General features: G+C 38.5%; 1 protein-coding gene across 1 annotated transcript; it reads right to left on the bottom strand.

Annotated features, from left to right (window-relative positions):
- Positions 1–281: 281 nt before the first annotated feature.
- cnpy1 (canopy FGF signaling regulator 1) lies at positions 282–17,191 on the bottom strand. Its single transcript, XM_086076743.1, has 6 exons — positions 16,994–17,191; positions 16,287–16,389; positions 15,710–15,825; positions 2,680–2,892; positions 870–966; positions 282–439 (listed from the first exon to the last, which is right to left on the bottom strand). The coding sequence occupies exons 2-6, from the start codon at positions 16,372–16,374 to the stop codon at positions 399–401; spliced, it is 555 nt and encodes a 184-aa protein (XP_085932869.1). The 5' UTR covers positions 16,375–16,389; positions 16,994–17,191; the 3' UTR covers positions 282–398.
- Positions 17,192–17,835: the final 644 nt, after the last annotated feature.

The following is a 17,835-nucleotide window of genomic DNA, read 5'->3' as shown; positions in this document are numbered from 1 at the left end:
ATTTGTCTCATTTTATGTTAAAGAGACTAATACATGATATTTTTGGATTACGGTACTAAAATGAAATAAATCAATTCTTAAATAACACTCACTATTAAAATCCATTACTATTAAAATTTAGTGTACCAAGTCACCTCTTTTATTTTATTCTACAGCCAAAATGTTTCCACCGCATATTAAAGTGAATATACACATACTCGTCATATAACTTTATATTAAGATATATAGTGTAGCACTGAGCTGTGCATGCAAGAGTGTGAATTATAAACCTCAGACAAATGTTGACAAAATATGTATTTATTTGTCAAAACTTCCTATTTAAAAACAAACAAGGTCTTATTTTCCATTTCATTGAAACAAAGTTGGTCACGCTCTTTTAAACCTAAAAAAACCCAAAACTATAGCTCATCGTTTCTGTTAGTAGCGTCATTACAGTAGTCTGAAACAAAAAGCAGAAAAAAAGGATTAATGTTCGCTAATAAATTGATTAATTACCTATGTATAGATATCACATAAATAAATACCTACGTTTGATTTGGGATGCCACAATTGCAAGATAACAGCGTTGTGAGTTTATGCTCGTTTCTTTTCTTTATTTATTCATAAAATAGCTCAATAAGTGTTCATATAGGTAAAACCGCATGTTTAAAAAGGTGGATGGTTAACAGGCAATTCATCTAAAATGTTCAACGTCTTATGATGAAACAGTATATACACATTGTGGAGCGGCGCTAGCACTCTATGGTGAAATATTGAGAGAAATGATTTCAAATGTGTTTAGTCCTAAATAGGTAAATAATGATGATTTGCCCTGATGGACGGATTAACAAAAAGCTGAGTCATACATGTGGTAAAAGGAGTTGTGGTACCTGAGACATTGTTGCATAACTCCTTGCGCGCATCGTCTGTGTTCTGGCTGAAAAGAGCGATGATATCATCTTCTAGCTCCTCTACCATGACTTCACACTGAGAGAGAGAAAAAAAACATTAGAGAAGAAAGACTTGGCTTGGAGGTCAAAGTAGAGCAGCTTGCCCATGCGTATACATACACACACAGTATTGTCATGATTTTTTTTTTTTTTTACACAATGGAGGAGCGCTGTTTGCAGGGACGTGGCCATTTTCCCCCCACTGCTTGCCCAACTGTTCGGCCATTTTGGCTGTTCTGATTCACCGAAATATTTGATTCTGCTGGCGTTGGTTGTGTAGTGGTGCATGCTGCTGCCTTTGATGCAAATGGCACAGGTTTGATTTGCGGTCAGTGCCGCGAGCCCGGATGAGAAGTAGGTAGGTCGCGTCAGGAAGAACATCCGGCAGCAAAACTGTGCCAAACAAATCATGCCAGTGACACACTGTGGCGACGCCTGACGGGACAAGCCCAGAGTCACAACATTGACATTACATTTATCAATCTGATTCAACAGTTTATTGTTGGTATAGCTTTTGTAATTATGAACATTTTTAACAAGCAATTGAATTAGAATCAACAACAGCTGATTTGAATAGAGAGCTTTACAAGACCCTTTGAAACTTGTTTAAGGCTTAAAATGAGGTATTTCCGCGCTGTTAAGCACCAGCTCTGGCTGTCGGCGAGGTACGAAAAACGACTTTATAATTTACGGACCAGTTTTTGCGATGACTTCAGTTCACATTTGAATTGAGTTGAAAGTCCAGCGTATCCATGATTTTGCATTTTGGTTCTTTTCACTACTTTGCTTGTACAGTAAAGGTGCATTGCATTTGTTTGTGAGTATAAACCTGAAATGCTTAACGTGTTCTTTGTCTCAGTTTTCACATGCATCATTTCTCGTAAAGACGGATTATCGGCCCTAAAAAAAAAACATGTTTTCAGATTTTGGATTAAGTTTAATCTTATGTTAGCATTTAGCCTACTTATCAAGAATTTGTACAACATCCAAAAGCAGACTTAATGACACTTATTTCCATTATGTCATAATATTGTATTTAAGTAGAGCTCTCATTCTTCAACACATATCCATGATTAGAAATCACCAGACTGCCACTGCACAATAAATGTAATGACATAAAAACTGATCAGATAAACACTGAGACACTGCGATAATAGCTAACAGATTGTTGTTGCTGTTTTTTTTATGTATCTGCTATGTTATTTGAGGCCTTTTCTGTGAAGAAGGCTATGAGAAATATGAAGTTTGTGAAAAGATACAGAACGTGGGATTAAGATGAAATCATTTCAATAATTTGCTTGGTAAAAGCAGAATGTAACCTATCAATAAAACTTTGCAGGGATTCTTCTATTGAAAAGCAAGTATTTACTTGCTTATAGGAGAAATACTTTGGTCTCTTTTTTTTTTTTTTTAGTATTAACAATTAGTAAGTAGTAAACAAATGATAAAACAAGGTCTATGAGCAACCTGCCATGTCAGATTGTGTAAATGCAAAAATTTTAACCAGGATAAAAAGGAAAAAAATTAATAGAGACACACATGATATGGACATCTTATTTTTTGTATGCTATGAATCATGGGGTTTACCTTTGTACTGAATAGTAACTTCATTGAGCACCTTTGGACTGAGAAAATTACCCATAGTAATAAACTACAGTACTCTATCAACCTAATTTCTTCAAATCGGTCTCTATGTCTGAGATGGACTCACTAAAAAGTCTACAAAGAGGTGTACAGCTTTTGCACTCACTGCGAACTTCAAGGCACTGGGAGCTTCAGGTCCATCGAACTGGAAGTTTTTAAAGTCAGGGAAGTCTCCAGTGAAGCCAGTGCTCCTCGGCGCAAACCTCATGTATTGTTTTTTCTGCGTGTCAGGATCCACGTAGAGGGCATAGTCACTCATGGAACTGCAGACGCCATCCAAGAGCTCACTGAGGTGACTTTCGGAGCGAGCCAGAGGTACCTGGGACACGGAAAGGGAGACTGAGATTATGCTTCCTTAAACATGTCATCGTTTTTTGTCACATGATTTCCTCACGCAAAAAGTACAAAACTTTCACAACCATAACAGAAAAAAGACATCCTGCATCAAAAAAAATGGCAACTGAAAAACCAAACTAATGAAGAAGAGAGAGAAAAAAACTCTTTAAAACCTACAAAGCCCTTTCGAGTGCCCTTGTGTCAGCTGTGTTGCGCCACAAGACTATGTAGGTCAGCAGTGTGACCTCCTATTTCTGCCTTGTTTTCTTCACCCTCACTAACAAACCTCACCCTGCAACTCTGACTTTTAACCTGTGCCAATAACTCCCCACCGCTCCATCCGAACCCCACGCTCTTCTTCCTGCGCCCCCTTGGAAGACAAAACAGAGAGCAGCCATGTCTAGACGGGTCAAGACAGGTGCAGCGCCCTGACCAGCCCCGGAAGGACACCCGTATCCGGGGATCTGTGCTGATGCATGGAGGAGTGAGAGGTGGGGGCAGGGCAATGAAAAGGGCAAAAGAGAGGGGTGCCTTTTTTTTGTACAACTGACCAGCTCTGGGAAAAAACACAGAGGGGTGCATTTTCTTTAGAGGATGGTCGTCAAAGGAGACGGAAAAGACAGGAGGCCTCAACAGAAGCCAAGTACAGGGCGGAAAAAAAAAAAAGCCCACACTTTTTCATCTGCTTTTGTGTCCCACATATCCCCTGCGCCATCCTCCAATGATCAAACAGAGGAAATCCTCCTTGTTTTTTTTTTTTTTTGTCAAAAGTTGACAACTGTTACTGTGGTAACGAGGGATTGGCAGGGACGGTGGAAGCGAATAAGGCGACGTTGAAAAATGAAAATAAAACTGTAAAAATGTTCACTGGCCTCAGAATTGATTGTTTCACTTCATACTTCTACTTGCAAATGGCAATACCAAAACCCTTAAAGCAATCACTAATCCCCCGTCCTTAAGGTCAACCCCACCTCTTCCACATGCGTTTCATTCAGAAGAAATGTGACTCATTCAGAAGAAGATCCCTTGAGCTTGACAACGTTGTTGTGCTCAGGAGGAAGGAAGTTGGCGGAACAACAGAATGTTACAGCACGAGGGCAAAGGCTGAAGGGCGAGCAATGAAGGATGTAGGTCACACCAGCCCATGACGATGAGGGTCATCCGTCAATCATTATCTGCATGCAGTAACTTTTTTTTCCCTCCTCATATAAACAATGCTTGTTCATCTGTATTGATTAAAATGTACTTTTGTTCAATTGTTCCATTTTCACTACAGGATCGTGTCACTTTTTGATTATTAGCAAAAGTAAAAGAGTGAAAATTGTTTTGCACAGCAAAAGTACTTTTGCAAGACCATGCCAATTATTGTCTACATTAAATAAAAAAATGTGAAGCTATTTATCATATCTTCATCTACTGTTGAGCAATTAATTCACAAGACTATTCTTCTAATCCATTAATATCATCTGGAAAAAAAATAAGTTTTTTTTTTCTTTCCCCCTGTCCAATGACAACAAAACCATGTCGGTCCATTGCAGCCCTTGGGCTTGTGTCTGAGTCATTATCATGCCATGCTACAAAATGGTTTAGAATTAAAGCCCTTCCTTGCCAGTTGCAGCCCTGTGAAAAGGAGCTGTCAGTCACTGCGTTGTTTGAAGAATGAGGTGGAGGGGGGTGCATCGGGGGCAATCGGTTGGGCCAGAGAATAGGCTTCTCAGGGATGCTATCCTCCATTCAATTCCCATTGGACAGGGCGCCATTATTACACTGCTGTGGATGGGGGCCTTTCACTTTCATTGTCCTGCTAAAATGGGCCAATGAAGACCATTTGAAAAAAATAATATTATTGACTCCGAAGCAGATGGATGGGGAAATAAAATGAAATGCAGTTGGCTATGCAAATTCAAACAGTAGAGTAAAAAGGTTTGATGGCAGAACTTCATCATGCCCATTGGGTGATGTGTAATTTAGTTGCTGCTGTAATTTATATTCAATCTTTGAAAAGCTCTCAAATATAGCCTACAGCTATTTTATGTCAGCATTTCAGAAGAAGATTGGAGGACAGCTGCGACATATGCAGTGCATGAATAAAGCAGTGATGTGACACTTGAGGATATTTTTCACTGGGGGAGTTAAAACAGTTAATTTATTTCCTTGACTAACAAAGGGAGTTGGATTTTAAATAGAAAACAGTTTGCCTTGCTTATTATATGAACCAGGGGAGCATGCAGGATAATGTAATGAATGGAAAAAAGAAAAACACAATTTTGAAGAAAGATCAGATGCATGATAGTAGATCTAAAGTCTTGTACATAAACGTGAAATGTTAAAGGGGAAGTCAACCTGGACTTTGAGTTAAGCAGCAAAATCCAGCAGTTTTTAATCAATATCAGAAGGCGGCCATTTTGCCACTTGTTGTCGAGTGACAAATGACATCACAGTTGCTCAGGTCTCAGGTAACAACCAATCACAGCTCAGCTTCAGAAAACAGGTGAGCTGTGATTGGTCGTTGCCTGAACCCTAAGCAACTGTGATGTCATCTTCAGTCGACAGCAAGTGGCAAAATGGCCGCCCCCTGAGATGGATAAAAATGGCTGGATTTTGCCACATAATTCATTATCTACAAATGTAATATTAATCAGAATGTCATGCTTAGACTAGTGAGGTCACATATAACATATTATCGTCAAGAAATGCTTAACTTATTTGCTCCCAAAAACGCATACAAATGTTCTATTTTAAATATTGCCATGGTCCCAAAAACATATTTACTGCATACGTTTTTATGTGTTTTTCTTTCTTGCTAGAGCATACAGAAAGAAGGCTTTGATGCAGCCTCTGACCTGAAGAAGACGCTTAAAGCAATGGTAGGTAAAAAACACGGCCAGCAGGTGGCAGCACAGTATAAAAGATCAACCAGGGCCATGTTGCAAAAAAGCTCTTTTCCCCACAATTTTAAACAGATTTGTGAATAATGATGAAACTTAGCTAGATTCTAATGCTAATTCCTGCAAAACGGAAATAGATAGAAATATACCTTTTTTTCTGATGAAAGAAGAGACTCTAATCTTTCTTTTGGTACGTTCCATGTTTTTATAGCAATATAACACAATATTCTGTGGGCCTTGCAAAATCAGTCAAAATCCAGTAAAACAGCCAGGAGCCAAGGGGGTTGTTGTCTGGGGTGAATGAGTTAAGGTTCACTTCCCCTTTAATTAAAAACAGAAGGATGACCATGTAAGACAGACCATTTGTGTCAAGCTGGACTCAAAACACAACAATAAGATCTAAAATCATACACAGTCAACGTTATGCTTAAATTATGATTGTGATGTGTTGAGACAAGTTTATAAGTGGGCTCCTAAAGTGTTTGATTCCATAGCCCCATGTTTGTTCATTGCTAACAGTTCAAAGAAAATCAATGAAAAACAATTCCGTTTCTTCTTTGGGATGCAATTCCATCCGGAGTTCCTCAAGGCTCTGGATGTTGTGGGGCTGTTCTGATTGACACGCCTCTGGATTGGAAGACCGGGGTGGTGGTTTCCCTTTTTAAGAAGGGGGAACAGAGGGTGTTGGGAAGTACAATCTCAGATTCAGGTGCAACATAGTGACGATTGGACTTCGCCAAGGCTGCATTTTGTTACTGATTCTGTACATAACCGAAACGGACAGAATTTCTAGACACAGCCGAGGCGTGGAGGGGGTCTAGTTTGGTGGCCTCAGTTCTGCGTTCCTGCTTGTTGCAGACAATGTAGTTCTACTGACTTCATTAAGCTGCAATTTCACTAGGAGGGGTGAGATGAGAATCAACACCTCTAAATCTGTAAATCTGTGCCCATGGTCCTCGGTCAGAAAAGGGTGGAGTGCCCTCTCCAGGTCGGGAATGAGATCATGCCCCAAGTTGAGGAGTTCGCTCACCCGTACGAAAAGAATGGAGCGGGAGATCGACAGGCCGATCGGTGCTGTATCTGCAGCGCCACCCCTGAGCAAATTGGGGCCCTAAGCAAAATATGAATTGGATGCCGCCCCTTCCCCAACTCTCCCCATCCAGTTAATAGCGCTGATAAAATAAAATGAATTCCCTGAATGAAATAAATGTGTATTAAATACAAGTCAATAACACAACAAATCGAAAGTGAATGTGCACGTGTACCTTTTCATAGAAACGTATGCATGATCTGGACGGAAGGTCATCAATGAGGTCATTGCATGACAGCTGCTGTGTAATGTCCTAATTAGGGCTGTCAAAATTAAAGCGTTAACTATGGAGAGTCATTTAAATTTATTAAAGCAAAAATGAACTCAGTTAACTCAGTTTGCAGCCATATTTGGTCGAGTCACTGGCGGGTAGACGAATAAAAATGGAATTATAGGTCGTTTCTGATTAACATGCTTGATGCTTGTTGGAGAACTAACGTCATTTGTTACCTACACAATGCCTCGCAAACCAATGCTGCTGTAACCTGTAAGCGAGAAGTTCTAAGAACTGCTTCTTTAAGTCCATTTTGATCGTTTTGTTCAATAGTTGTATTTTTACAGGAGAATTATTCTAAGTCAAGGCTCAAAGAATGCTATTACAACAGTCTTTATATGTAAATACACTTTCTATTGAATGATTTTACCATAATTCCAAGATTTTACTCAAGTAAATATCTGTTACAAGCTTTGAAGAAAACGTAGAAGCAGAAGCATAAAAATGTGATTATTCGCGTTTAATCACGATAAATTATGGAAAATTGTGTGATTAATTAGTTAAAAAAAAAATAATCGTTTGACAGCACTAGTCATAATTGATGCTTACAATTTTTAGACATTAGAGCACAGGTGTCAAACTCAAGGCCTGGGAGCCAGGACCGGCCCGCCACATCAAACGTGGCGGGCCAAAGCAAATTATGTGTGTAAAGTTTGCGTTTCTAGTTAAATTACAGAAGTTGCTAATTGTTTTCACTTTTAAAAACATTGACATATTACAAGCAGTTTTGGTTACCAACCGCCCATTTAAAATAAATGCAATAATAAAATCAAACTGTTTTTATTGGCCTCTGCTTTCGAAACTAGTTATTCATCATTTTGTTGTGTCAATGTAATATGAGGCGATCATGCATTTATTTGGGTTCAAAATCATAACAGTCCTCCCAAGGAAACCCAAACTACGATGTGGCCCGCAACAAAAACAAGTTTGACACCCCTGGCCCACCTTTATGAGGTTGAAAAACGGCCTCACTTTGTACAAATATGAAATACATTAGCGTGATTATTGAAAATGTGAGCGTATAATAAAAGTGTCTGAAATCTTTATATAGCCATTTCTTCACTTTTTGGTGAGGGCTTTTCAATCTAAGGTATCGATCATCCCTTCATTCATTAGGAAAGAGAAAACGGCTCGACTCCCTATTACTCAGTCACATTTCTGGGCCATGATATTATGTGTCACTGTGTAAGCACACCATTGTCCATCCTCTCATTCTCAATGCATGACTTCCCACCGGTCGCTATGAGATCAGCTTGCCTTCAAACTAAGTTCAATGTCTTTGGAAATCTTAAATGTGTCATTGTTACAGCAGGCAGGTTTAACTTTTGTGTCACCGAGCAGCCCCATGCCCCCAGGAAGTCCTACTGTGAAGAGGCCAAAGAGCAGAGACTTAAAACCAGCAAATCCTTCTCGCTGATGGCATCTAAGCTGTGACATCCCTCCCTCTCTGATTCACACTAGGTCAAAAGCTGCTGAAAAGGAGGGAGCTGCGAGGGCATGGGATCAAGGTTTGCCTTCTTCTGTGGTTCAGTAACATTTGATTGACTAAACGACAGGTGGAGGATTGTGTCAGCAAAGGGCAGAGGAGGAGCTCATCCTAAACTGGTCTTCCCTGGTGACTGGAATGGTTAACAATTCAGCAATTCTTCTCCACGCTATCGCAAAATCTGGGGAAAAAGTTTAGGAATCGAATGCTCACATGGCAATTTTTTTTATTTTTATTGCATATGTTTCGAGTTTTAGGTGAATATTTTGACAGCAATAGTTATCTAAATCAGGGTTGACCAGGGGTTTTTTTTTTTCAGTTTGAAACCCAGATTCCAAATGTTATGATTTTGCCTTTAAACACATGACTTCAATGAATTTGAAATAAAGCAATCAAGATGTAATGACATGTAGACTCCTAGCTTCAATTTAAGAGATATCACAGAAATAATGACTATCTACCATTTATCAATTACAGCCACAGTCGCTACATTGATATAATAACAAATAAAATCTGTTCAACGATAAACCACGATAAACTTTTTCAAAATTTCAATTAGGGCTACTACCGCATATCGCTGGCATCGGTCCAAAACATCCGAGCACTCATTAGTGTTTTAAATTCTCTAATTACTGCCCTCAAGAGTATTTCATGTTTACTTTTCACGTTTGCGCAAAGTGCTGCACATTAATTTAGAACAATGTAACTACGAGGGACGTTGAAATGGTAAATATTGTCAGCTGATAATGTACACTGATGTCATTTTCTGAGCCAATCAGAATGGAGTTTTTTCATGCAATCATTTTGATCTTTCTTACTTTTCCAGACCTGGGAATTTATCAAATCTAATTTCATAATACTCTTCAAACAAGAGTAGTAACCCTAACATTAGTAACAGAAGAGTTACTGCACATGTCCAACTTGTAACGAGGGCCGATGTGTAAAGATTTTAAATTAAACAACAGAGATGAATGGAATAACTTTACTCATCGTTAATTATATATCATTTATCCTGATCATCTAAAAACAGATATACATATGTGACCTGCTCTGGCAAAATGCATAATTGACCATAATAGAGCACGAGTTCAAAAATGACGATTTTGAGATTTCTCCCAAAATAGCCTCCTTGAGGTCTATTTTCATTTGCCAGCAACACAAAAGTTTAAATTGGAGTAGAAGCAGTGTTTCCCACACCATGTTAATAATTGGGCGGGCCACCTAAGTAAACTGGCCATCACCCCAGTAGATTTCAAGAAAAAAAAAAAAAAAAATATATATATATATATATATATAAAAAAATCTGTGGGAAACACTTCTGAAGTGTATGAAAATACGCAATTATTAGGACAATTGCATTGTTAGCCAACATGTTTATTACCTGACTTTAGCTAGCAACGTCTCAGAAACCTGGCTTGAATAAGTTCCTCGACTCAAACGTCACTTCACAAGTCAGGGTTTTTTAGCCACCTCCACCTAATTTGCTCGCCACCTCCAGCCTGAGTGACTGATAATGAATGAATGCTTTAACATGATAATAGTCATATTCTTATTGGAACTATTATTCTTATTATTGAAACATAGAATTATTATATGTTGCCTGTAAAAAATGAAAGCGAGTCAGTTGAATTTACATGCACGTCATGGCGCATGATGTTCGATACCACTTTTTTCCCGACCTCTTGAGTAGTCAGTGCTACTGATACCAAATACCGATACCACCAGTAAATAAAATTCCCCACCCATAAAGGACAGATGATTTTAAAGAAAAACCTATACATCCCAATACATATATTTTTTCCTTAAAATTGCATGAAGTTAATGGCAACTTTGTATTTATATAATTTCTCATTTGTTGTCCCTGATTGTAAAACAGCCACAGGAGGGTGGCCAATAATGGTATCGGTCACCGTCGTGAGTGGCGATACCTTAAAATAAGACTGGTATTGGCAACGATACCAGGTCAGGATGATACCACCTCTGCCTCAATTTGAGCCAGGAAAAACCCTGCAAGTGATTGATATAAATGGACATAGCAACCAACCAATAAAAGTTGAAATACACCATAATGTGACCATTCGGCACGAAGACGCACGGCATAACACAGCATCCTACTTTGTTGTATAGTAGAAGCGCACCGTCATCGGTAAACACTGCGGCGAATGTTTGTAATCCAAATAGAGATCATCTTCAATTCCGGAATCTATTTCTACTTTAATGTAAATGAAGACTATACACTGCGCATTTCACTACGGAGAAAGGGAGAGACTCGACAGCTAGGAGCAGCCTGCCAATACTAATAAAATATCAATACTAACGGCGGTATCGATAATGGATTTACCCCGTCATTCAGACATGTCAATGAAGCTGGAAACATACTCAACGTAACACGCCGCCTACATCAAGGCTAACTTAAAAAATAAAGCTTTACCAAACAATACATTCATGCCAATGCAATTTCCTTGGTGGGGTTTTACTTTGAAGTCGGCCTGCGCGGCGACATGACCACCAGCTTGACTTCCTTTTTCGACGTGTTGGCGTACATATTTCCGCCATCCCGAAAGTATATTTAATCGCTAATTTAGGATGCTAAGAAACCGCTAGTTAATTACGTTGTAATTGTATGATACACCGCAAATCTCCGACGTTAGCGGCTAACAGCTAGTGTTAGCATTGGTGCCTGGCTGGTATGGTGGCCCTGAAGTGCAAAAAAGGGCTGGCAACTGTAATGATTGACACCTCCATGTTTAAAGGAAGGGAATGTGCCTTCAATTGCACTTTGTCTTTTTCATCCATCCATCATCTACCGCTTATCCGGGGTCGGGTCGCGGGGGCAGCAGCTTTAGCAGGGAAGCCCAGACTTCCCTCTCCCCAGCCACTTCAGCCAGCTCCTCCGACGGGATCCCAAGGCTTTCCCAGGCCAGCCGAGAGACATAGTCTCTCCAGCGTGTCCTGGGTCGTCCCGGGGCCTCCCGCCGGTGAGACATGCCCAGAACACCTCTCCAGGGAGGCGTCCAGGAGGCATCCGAACCAGATGCCCGAGCCACCTCAACTGGTTCCTCTCAACGCGGAGGAGTAGCATCAACAACAAAAAAACAATTAAAAAAAACTACTGTTGAACCATCAAAACATTTTAATTTTCTTGCATTTGAGACATAACATAACAGGCCACATCAAATGACAAATAATCTTTTAATTGACAATTTAAACAAGAAAATACCACAAGGAGCAACAATAAAATAACCAAACTTAGGCTGATGCCTCCAAAGATGAATTGTAAGCTTAATGTGATATTCAAAATTGAGGCTGATGTCAACTGTTGAGAGGTCAAACTTCCTAAAGTTTTAAAGGGTTCAAATCTCGGACGATGGCCTTACCTGAGATTGGAATTGACTTTCCACTGATATTTTAACAGATCCTGAAAATTTCAGGTTAATAATATATTTTTCCTAAGGTACTGGATACTATGGACACTTGAAAGATGCAGGGACCAAAAGTTTGAACCTGTTTTTCTCAAAACTAGGGATTTCAACCTGCCAACATTAAGATTGCTGTAACTTATTTTTTTTTAGGTATGCCCATGCATTATATATAATTTTAACGGGAATTAAGTGTAGAATTTGAACACCGGTATATGAATATTTCAATTTTGTTTTTGTTTTTTTGGCACACGAAGACCCTTGCATTCAAAATATTCTCATTTTATAATCAATGTTTAAAAAATAATAATTGTTTACATCAAGGAAAGAAATTCAGTGGGACCCGAGCAACCTCTAGTGTCCAACAGCAAGGGTTTGGCATCTGTGGCTACTGCTTTGGGAAAAAGGACAAAAAAACGATCAGATTAGTATATAACTGATATACTCTACTTTACTGTAACATTAGTAAAGAAGCTAATGCTTATAAAACTGCTAGCTAACGGGGACACTGCTCTCTGCCTAATGCTTGGATTTCACATGATCGTGCTCCATCAGCTTTTGCTATGTAACTGGAAAAATTCCAAGATGGAGATGCACTGTGTGGGGGAGATGATTGGGCAAATTAGCCTCACTGTTAGGAAAAGCAGGTCGGACTTGCAGAACTGCTCCCTCACGGACAAGTTTTCAGAAACATGCAGATAGCTAAGATTTACTTGGTTGATTACTGTAATTTCACGCTTGATGTGTGGGCAGGCATTCCAAGGACCCAAATATTTGTATACAAAAGGTCAATTTTCCACAGTACGGTTAGTTCTTATTCACTCTTATTCGATTTCAAGTCTTTTCCACTATTTTTGCTGATAGAAAAATCTGTTCCAATATAATGCTCTGTCTTACTGTTCTCTTTTGTCTCATATTCATATTTAGTCGTTTGACAGAAAAAAGGAATTGGCCTTACTGTTCGAATATTTATTGAAGAGTAGTGTACAGTTACATGATGTCAGTTGACTGCATAACATTATTGAGCCACATAAAACTGAGATACTCAACATCAAATGGCTAAAAGTGAAAACCTCATAGATTGAGACTGAAAGTAATCATCTTTTTGTGCTGTATGAGGACAAAATTAGGAGTGTGCATCTCTCCAATAAAAGACGAATCGATACATATTTCAATACATGGCGTGTGATACAATTCTGACTTTAAAGTGGAACAATTCATTTTGGTTTGATTCGGTGTGTTTAGGACTCGATATGGTATGGTTTAGTTCAAGAGCGTATATGATGTAATGAATTTCTTGTCATTTCACATACATGATAAATGATTTCTCTCATCTTACATCTACAATGAAAGACGATTTGAAATGAATCTTGATATATTTTAGTGTATAACGATTCGGTTCGGTGCACTTGCATCTTTTAAAACCGATGTTCTGATTCAAATCTGTTTTTGTTCACCGCGAGCCAAAATCATAGAAGAATGACCAATGTGAAACTGTATTATCATTACAGTTACAATTTTTAGGACAAACATAAACGACACAGCCCTTTTGCCAGGATAATTCACGACTGCTTGGCAATAAAATAACCTCCGTCAGGCATTAGTCCTCTTTTGGGTCTGATCTTAAGACCTGTACCAAATTATTTGTGCTGCATCTGATGTCTTAATAGTAGTAAAAATGGAAGCACTTTTTTTTTTTGCAGTCTTCCCCCTTTTCTCACTTGCTCCAACTAATCAATGCTGATATCACTGCCAGTCTAACAGGAACTAATCCTGGGAAATCAATACGAGCTGGACACTTTATCATAGCCTGATCCTTGGGGAATTAAAGATATCCATGCTCCAGTGGGACGCGACCTCATTAGGCCAGCAACAATAATCTGAATCTGTAGTCCTGGTGTGCTAACTAGAGCTGTCAAACGATTCATTTTTTTTATCAGATTAATCACATCTTAGAATGTTGATTAATCACGAGTAATCACGTAATAAAAAAAGGCTTTTTATCAACAAAAAAAATCCCACCAAATTAGAAGAGCACTGGTTATGTGTTAATTATTTTGACATTTAATGTTATGAGGACGTCTTCAACATTTTTGAATCCACTGCTACACGCTCATCCTCCTCTTTTTCTAATCAGTTAATTACTTGCATAATTTTAAATGGAAAAAATAATGACCCCAATATTTTGAGATGAACAAATATTCTGATACGCAAACATTGATTAAATGCTTTACTTTAATGCATGTAATTATCATCCACTGTCACGCTAAAGGCTAAATCTATAGTAAAAAAAAATTAATAATGCGATTAATCTGCGTTAATTCATGATTAAAGCGATTTTTTGTGTGATTAATTAACCAGTTAATGCTTTAACTTCTCACTATATCATTCTCTCTCACATGCACAAACACATTGTGTTTTATTTCCTCAGTTGCCTGAGTAATGTGGCTGGACGGAGCATTCGGCACACACCTGATCTTCATGGCAATGAGCCTGGTTCTCACATTCACTGCCAGCCATTTTAGAACATTTCAAAATTTTCAATACCCACACTAGCATAGGTAAGTCGTTTTCTGCTTATAGTGCTTCTTCGTCCCTTCTAAACTTGTTTCGTTTAGATGATTTCTTCAGTATTTTCCTAGTTATTTTATATGTCGTGACTTGTGTACTTCAGATGCTGTTCTTCTTGTGCAAGCTTTAGTTGGTTTATCACTTGTGTAGTAGTGATGCAGTTGCTATTCTGACTTGTGGCTCTCTCCATCTACTTTGGTTTGTTACTACTACCGATTCTGTATTTTTCACATTGACAATTTTGTCGTACTTTCCCATGTGTCCTTTTTTGGTTGTTGCTTGATTTCTAATGAGTCCTTGGTTCAATAAAGCCTTGTTTAATTGCTCTCATTTGATTGTCTGTTTTGGGGTCCAATATTCAGCCTTTTCACACACACACAAGATCAATTCTGCTTGTAAAGCAGGACCGCATCACGGTCTCAGATCTGATATTGACCGAATGAGACAACTGTTTCCCAAGAATATGTTTTCTTATGGTTTGAAAAAACACTCAAGCCAAGAGTATTACCAAGCTGTGGTATGCATATTCCTTTCACAAAATAAGAAGGTTAAAAAATAAGTCAAGTAAAAAAAAATTACAAAATGTTCTGTAGGCCCACTCTAGTCTAAGCACGCTGTTTTGATTGGGCTGGAGGAATATGAATTAAGCAGAAAAATCCATCGTTTTTTATCTCACGGGACGGCCATTTTGCCTTGTCGTCCCACTTGCTGTTAACTGAAAATGACATCACAGTGTCTAATCGATAGCCGCAGTGCTACAACTCCCCCCGTTATATTGTCATTATTGGTCTGCGGAATAAACCTGCAAAATCACAAAGTTGCTCCTCTTTTGCTCTACAGGCATTCCAACTTCCTCCCGCGTGTTAAAAAAACATATTTCTTAGGCTAAGTCTTTATTGTCCGTAGGTGAGAATGAGTGTGAATGGTTGTTTATCTACAGTATGTGGCCTGCTGGCAACCAGGTCAAAGTGTTGCCCGTCACTTGCCCAAAGTCAGTTGGGACCCATGACACTAGTGTGGCATACAAAATGGATGGGTGCTTGTAACCACTGTATGCATCTGTGTATTTTACCTTTTTGTCTTTCATGGTTCCGTCTGCATTGAGTCTAAAGCTGCCAACATTAATGGTTTTCTTTGGGTCCACCTGGTCGATTGAGTGATTTAATTCATCTACGATTGCACGGCAAGCTGGAAAACACAGGTTGCATTTAGTGATAGGATGGAATTCTGTTGCCAGCAAAAAATTTTGAGTGTACAACTCACATTATTTTAAAAGTGGGGTACATGAAATGGACTTGCTTTAAACCTCTCCACTAATCATCCAACAAGTGTCATCAAAGTATCAGTAGTTTTATTTTAGTTTAGTTTTATTCAACAGTAGTTCTTCTCTACATACACTTTTGTGACAATTTACAATTTTAAAAAGGCACATTCCTCAACCGCTGATGATGGTGATAGTCAGGCTGAGTATGGACCAGATAACTTTTTTTCTATTGAAAATTATTTAGAAATTCCTTACACACACAAAAAAAAGTTACAAATCCTATACATTTGCAGAAGCTTTATGAATGTTACTAAAATGTTGTGTTTGCAGTTGAGTATTATAGTGTCCCACTCAATAATATTATCATACTGTACAGGTGACTTACCAGAACAGTATAACATCTTATCCCTCTTTGCCCGGCAGCAGCAGATGAAGACAAACATCACAGTCATCCAAAGAATCCATCGGCCCATATTGTAATTGTTAACCTAGAGAGAGAGAGTGTGTGTTAAAGTGTTGAGACAATACTTTTATTCAGTGTGCATTGCCAAGTAAACAATCACAGGAAACAGAGAATAAGTTGGGTATTTGTTTTGTTCTACCTACCTACCTACCTACCTGGCATGTGAACATAGGTGGAAGCTGATGTAATGTATTTGATTATATTGGGTTTATTTTTTTATTTGGTACAAAACAAATCGGTTTGCAAATATGAAGCCAACACAACATCCATATGGATGGATACTACGTCCTTAAATCGAACTGAAAAGGACCAAGGTTGAAGAAAACGATGAATGAACATGGATATTTATAACCTGTTGACAACAACGAAATGGTTGAATTAAATAATTTTACCACGGCTATTAAATCATCCATCCAACCATTTTCGTAAGCGCTTGTCCTCACAAGGGTCGCGGGGGCTATTAAAACATCGCTTCGCAAATGCCGAATTAAAGCCAGCTCTATTAGGCTTGACGCATAGTGATTTTACGCTTCGTCTCCTAAATCTCCACTCCTGACCATAATATGAAGTCAAACTTTCATTAAGTTGCATTGGAGTTTGGCGTGTTGCTCTTTGACAGCGTGACTTACCGGGCGAAGAGAGAGAAAATCAGCTCAAAGCGGACTAAAAGAGTTGTACGTAATCAAATAAATGTGATGATAGAACAACAACGAAGAACTGTCATAGATTGCATTTTCGGCTTTGACCTGTTTTTGGACTTCACGCGAACTGCCAAAACAAATATCGATCCTCTCAAGTTTCATCCATTCGCCTTTACTACTGCGTGACTTCCGGAAAACGTTCAAACAAAACGAATTGTGAAAACTGAACAATTTTAGTTGTTTTTAAATACCGTTTAAAATACCACGTCTATAACGCAACTTAATTTTACACTCTTTAAATAAATAGTTTATGGTACTAGTACATTTCATTGCGTCAAAACAAAACGTAATAGTTTATTTTGAAGGCAAATCCACCAACCCTCACAATACTTACTTTATTTCCTGTTTGACTGGTTGTTATCGACGCCACTGTCGTAACGTGCTTGACTGCGGTGTAGCCACGTTAAGTTAAACAGGAGCCGGTCAACCAATCACATTCAACATGGAAAGACTTCAACCACAAACTGATCTTTGTGTGAGTTTGTCTTGCCACCCCCTCAATTTAACTTAACATTAAACAGCAGTAATGTTTTTAAAATGTACAGTATATTATATTACAATAAAAGCAAACCACATATGTTTTTTTATGTAAATGGGAAACTGTTCCCAATTGCCTTACCTGGTTAAACAAAATAAATTATTATTATTATTATTATTTGGCCTGTTTTTCAGTCCCCATTTAAAGATGGGTTAGTTTGAAAATAAATAAATAAATAATCTTACATGGACCAGCCCTGGGATCAATCCCAAAACCAACGTAGCCACTGTTT

The sequence above is a fragment of the Leptonotus elevatus genome, chromosome 1 (assembly GCF_054856555.1).
Source record: "Leptonotus elevatus isolate MCC_2025b chromosome 1, RoL_Lele_1.0, whole genome shotgun sequence".
Lineage (NCBI taxonomy): Eukaryota > Metazoa > Chordata > Actinopteri > Syngnathiformes > Syngnathidae > Leptonotus > Leptonotus elevatus.
This window is presented reverse-complemented; position numbering and strand designations above follow the sequence as displayed.

Excerpts from the sequence above, each read along its gene's own strand:
- cnpy1 (XM_086076743.1), bottom strand. The coding sequence starts at position 16,374 with ATGGGCCGATGGATTCTTTGGATGACTGTGATGTTTGTCTTCATCTGC. Across the intron at positions 15,826-16,286 it reads TAAGATGTTATACTGTTCTG|CTTGCCGTGCAATCGTAGAT; the intron begins GTAAGTCACCTG and ends TGTGTTTTCCAG. Across the intron at positions 2,893-15,709 it reads GAACCATGAAAGACAAAAAG|GTACCTCTGGCTCGCTCCGA; the intron begins GTAAAATACACA and ends TCCGTGTCCCAG.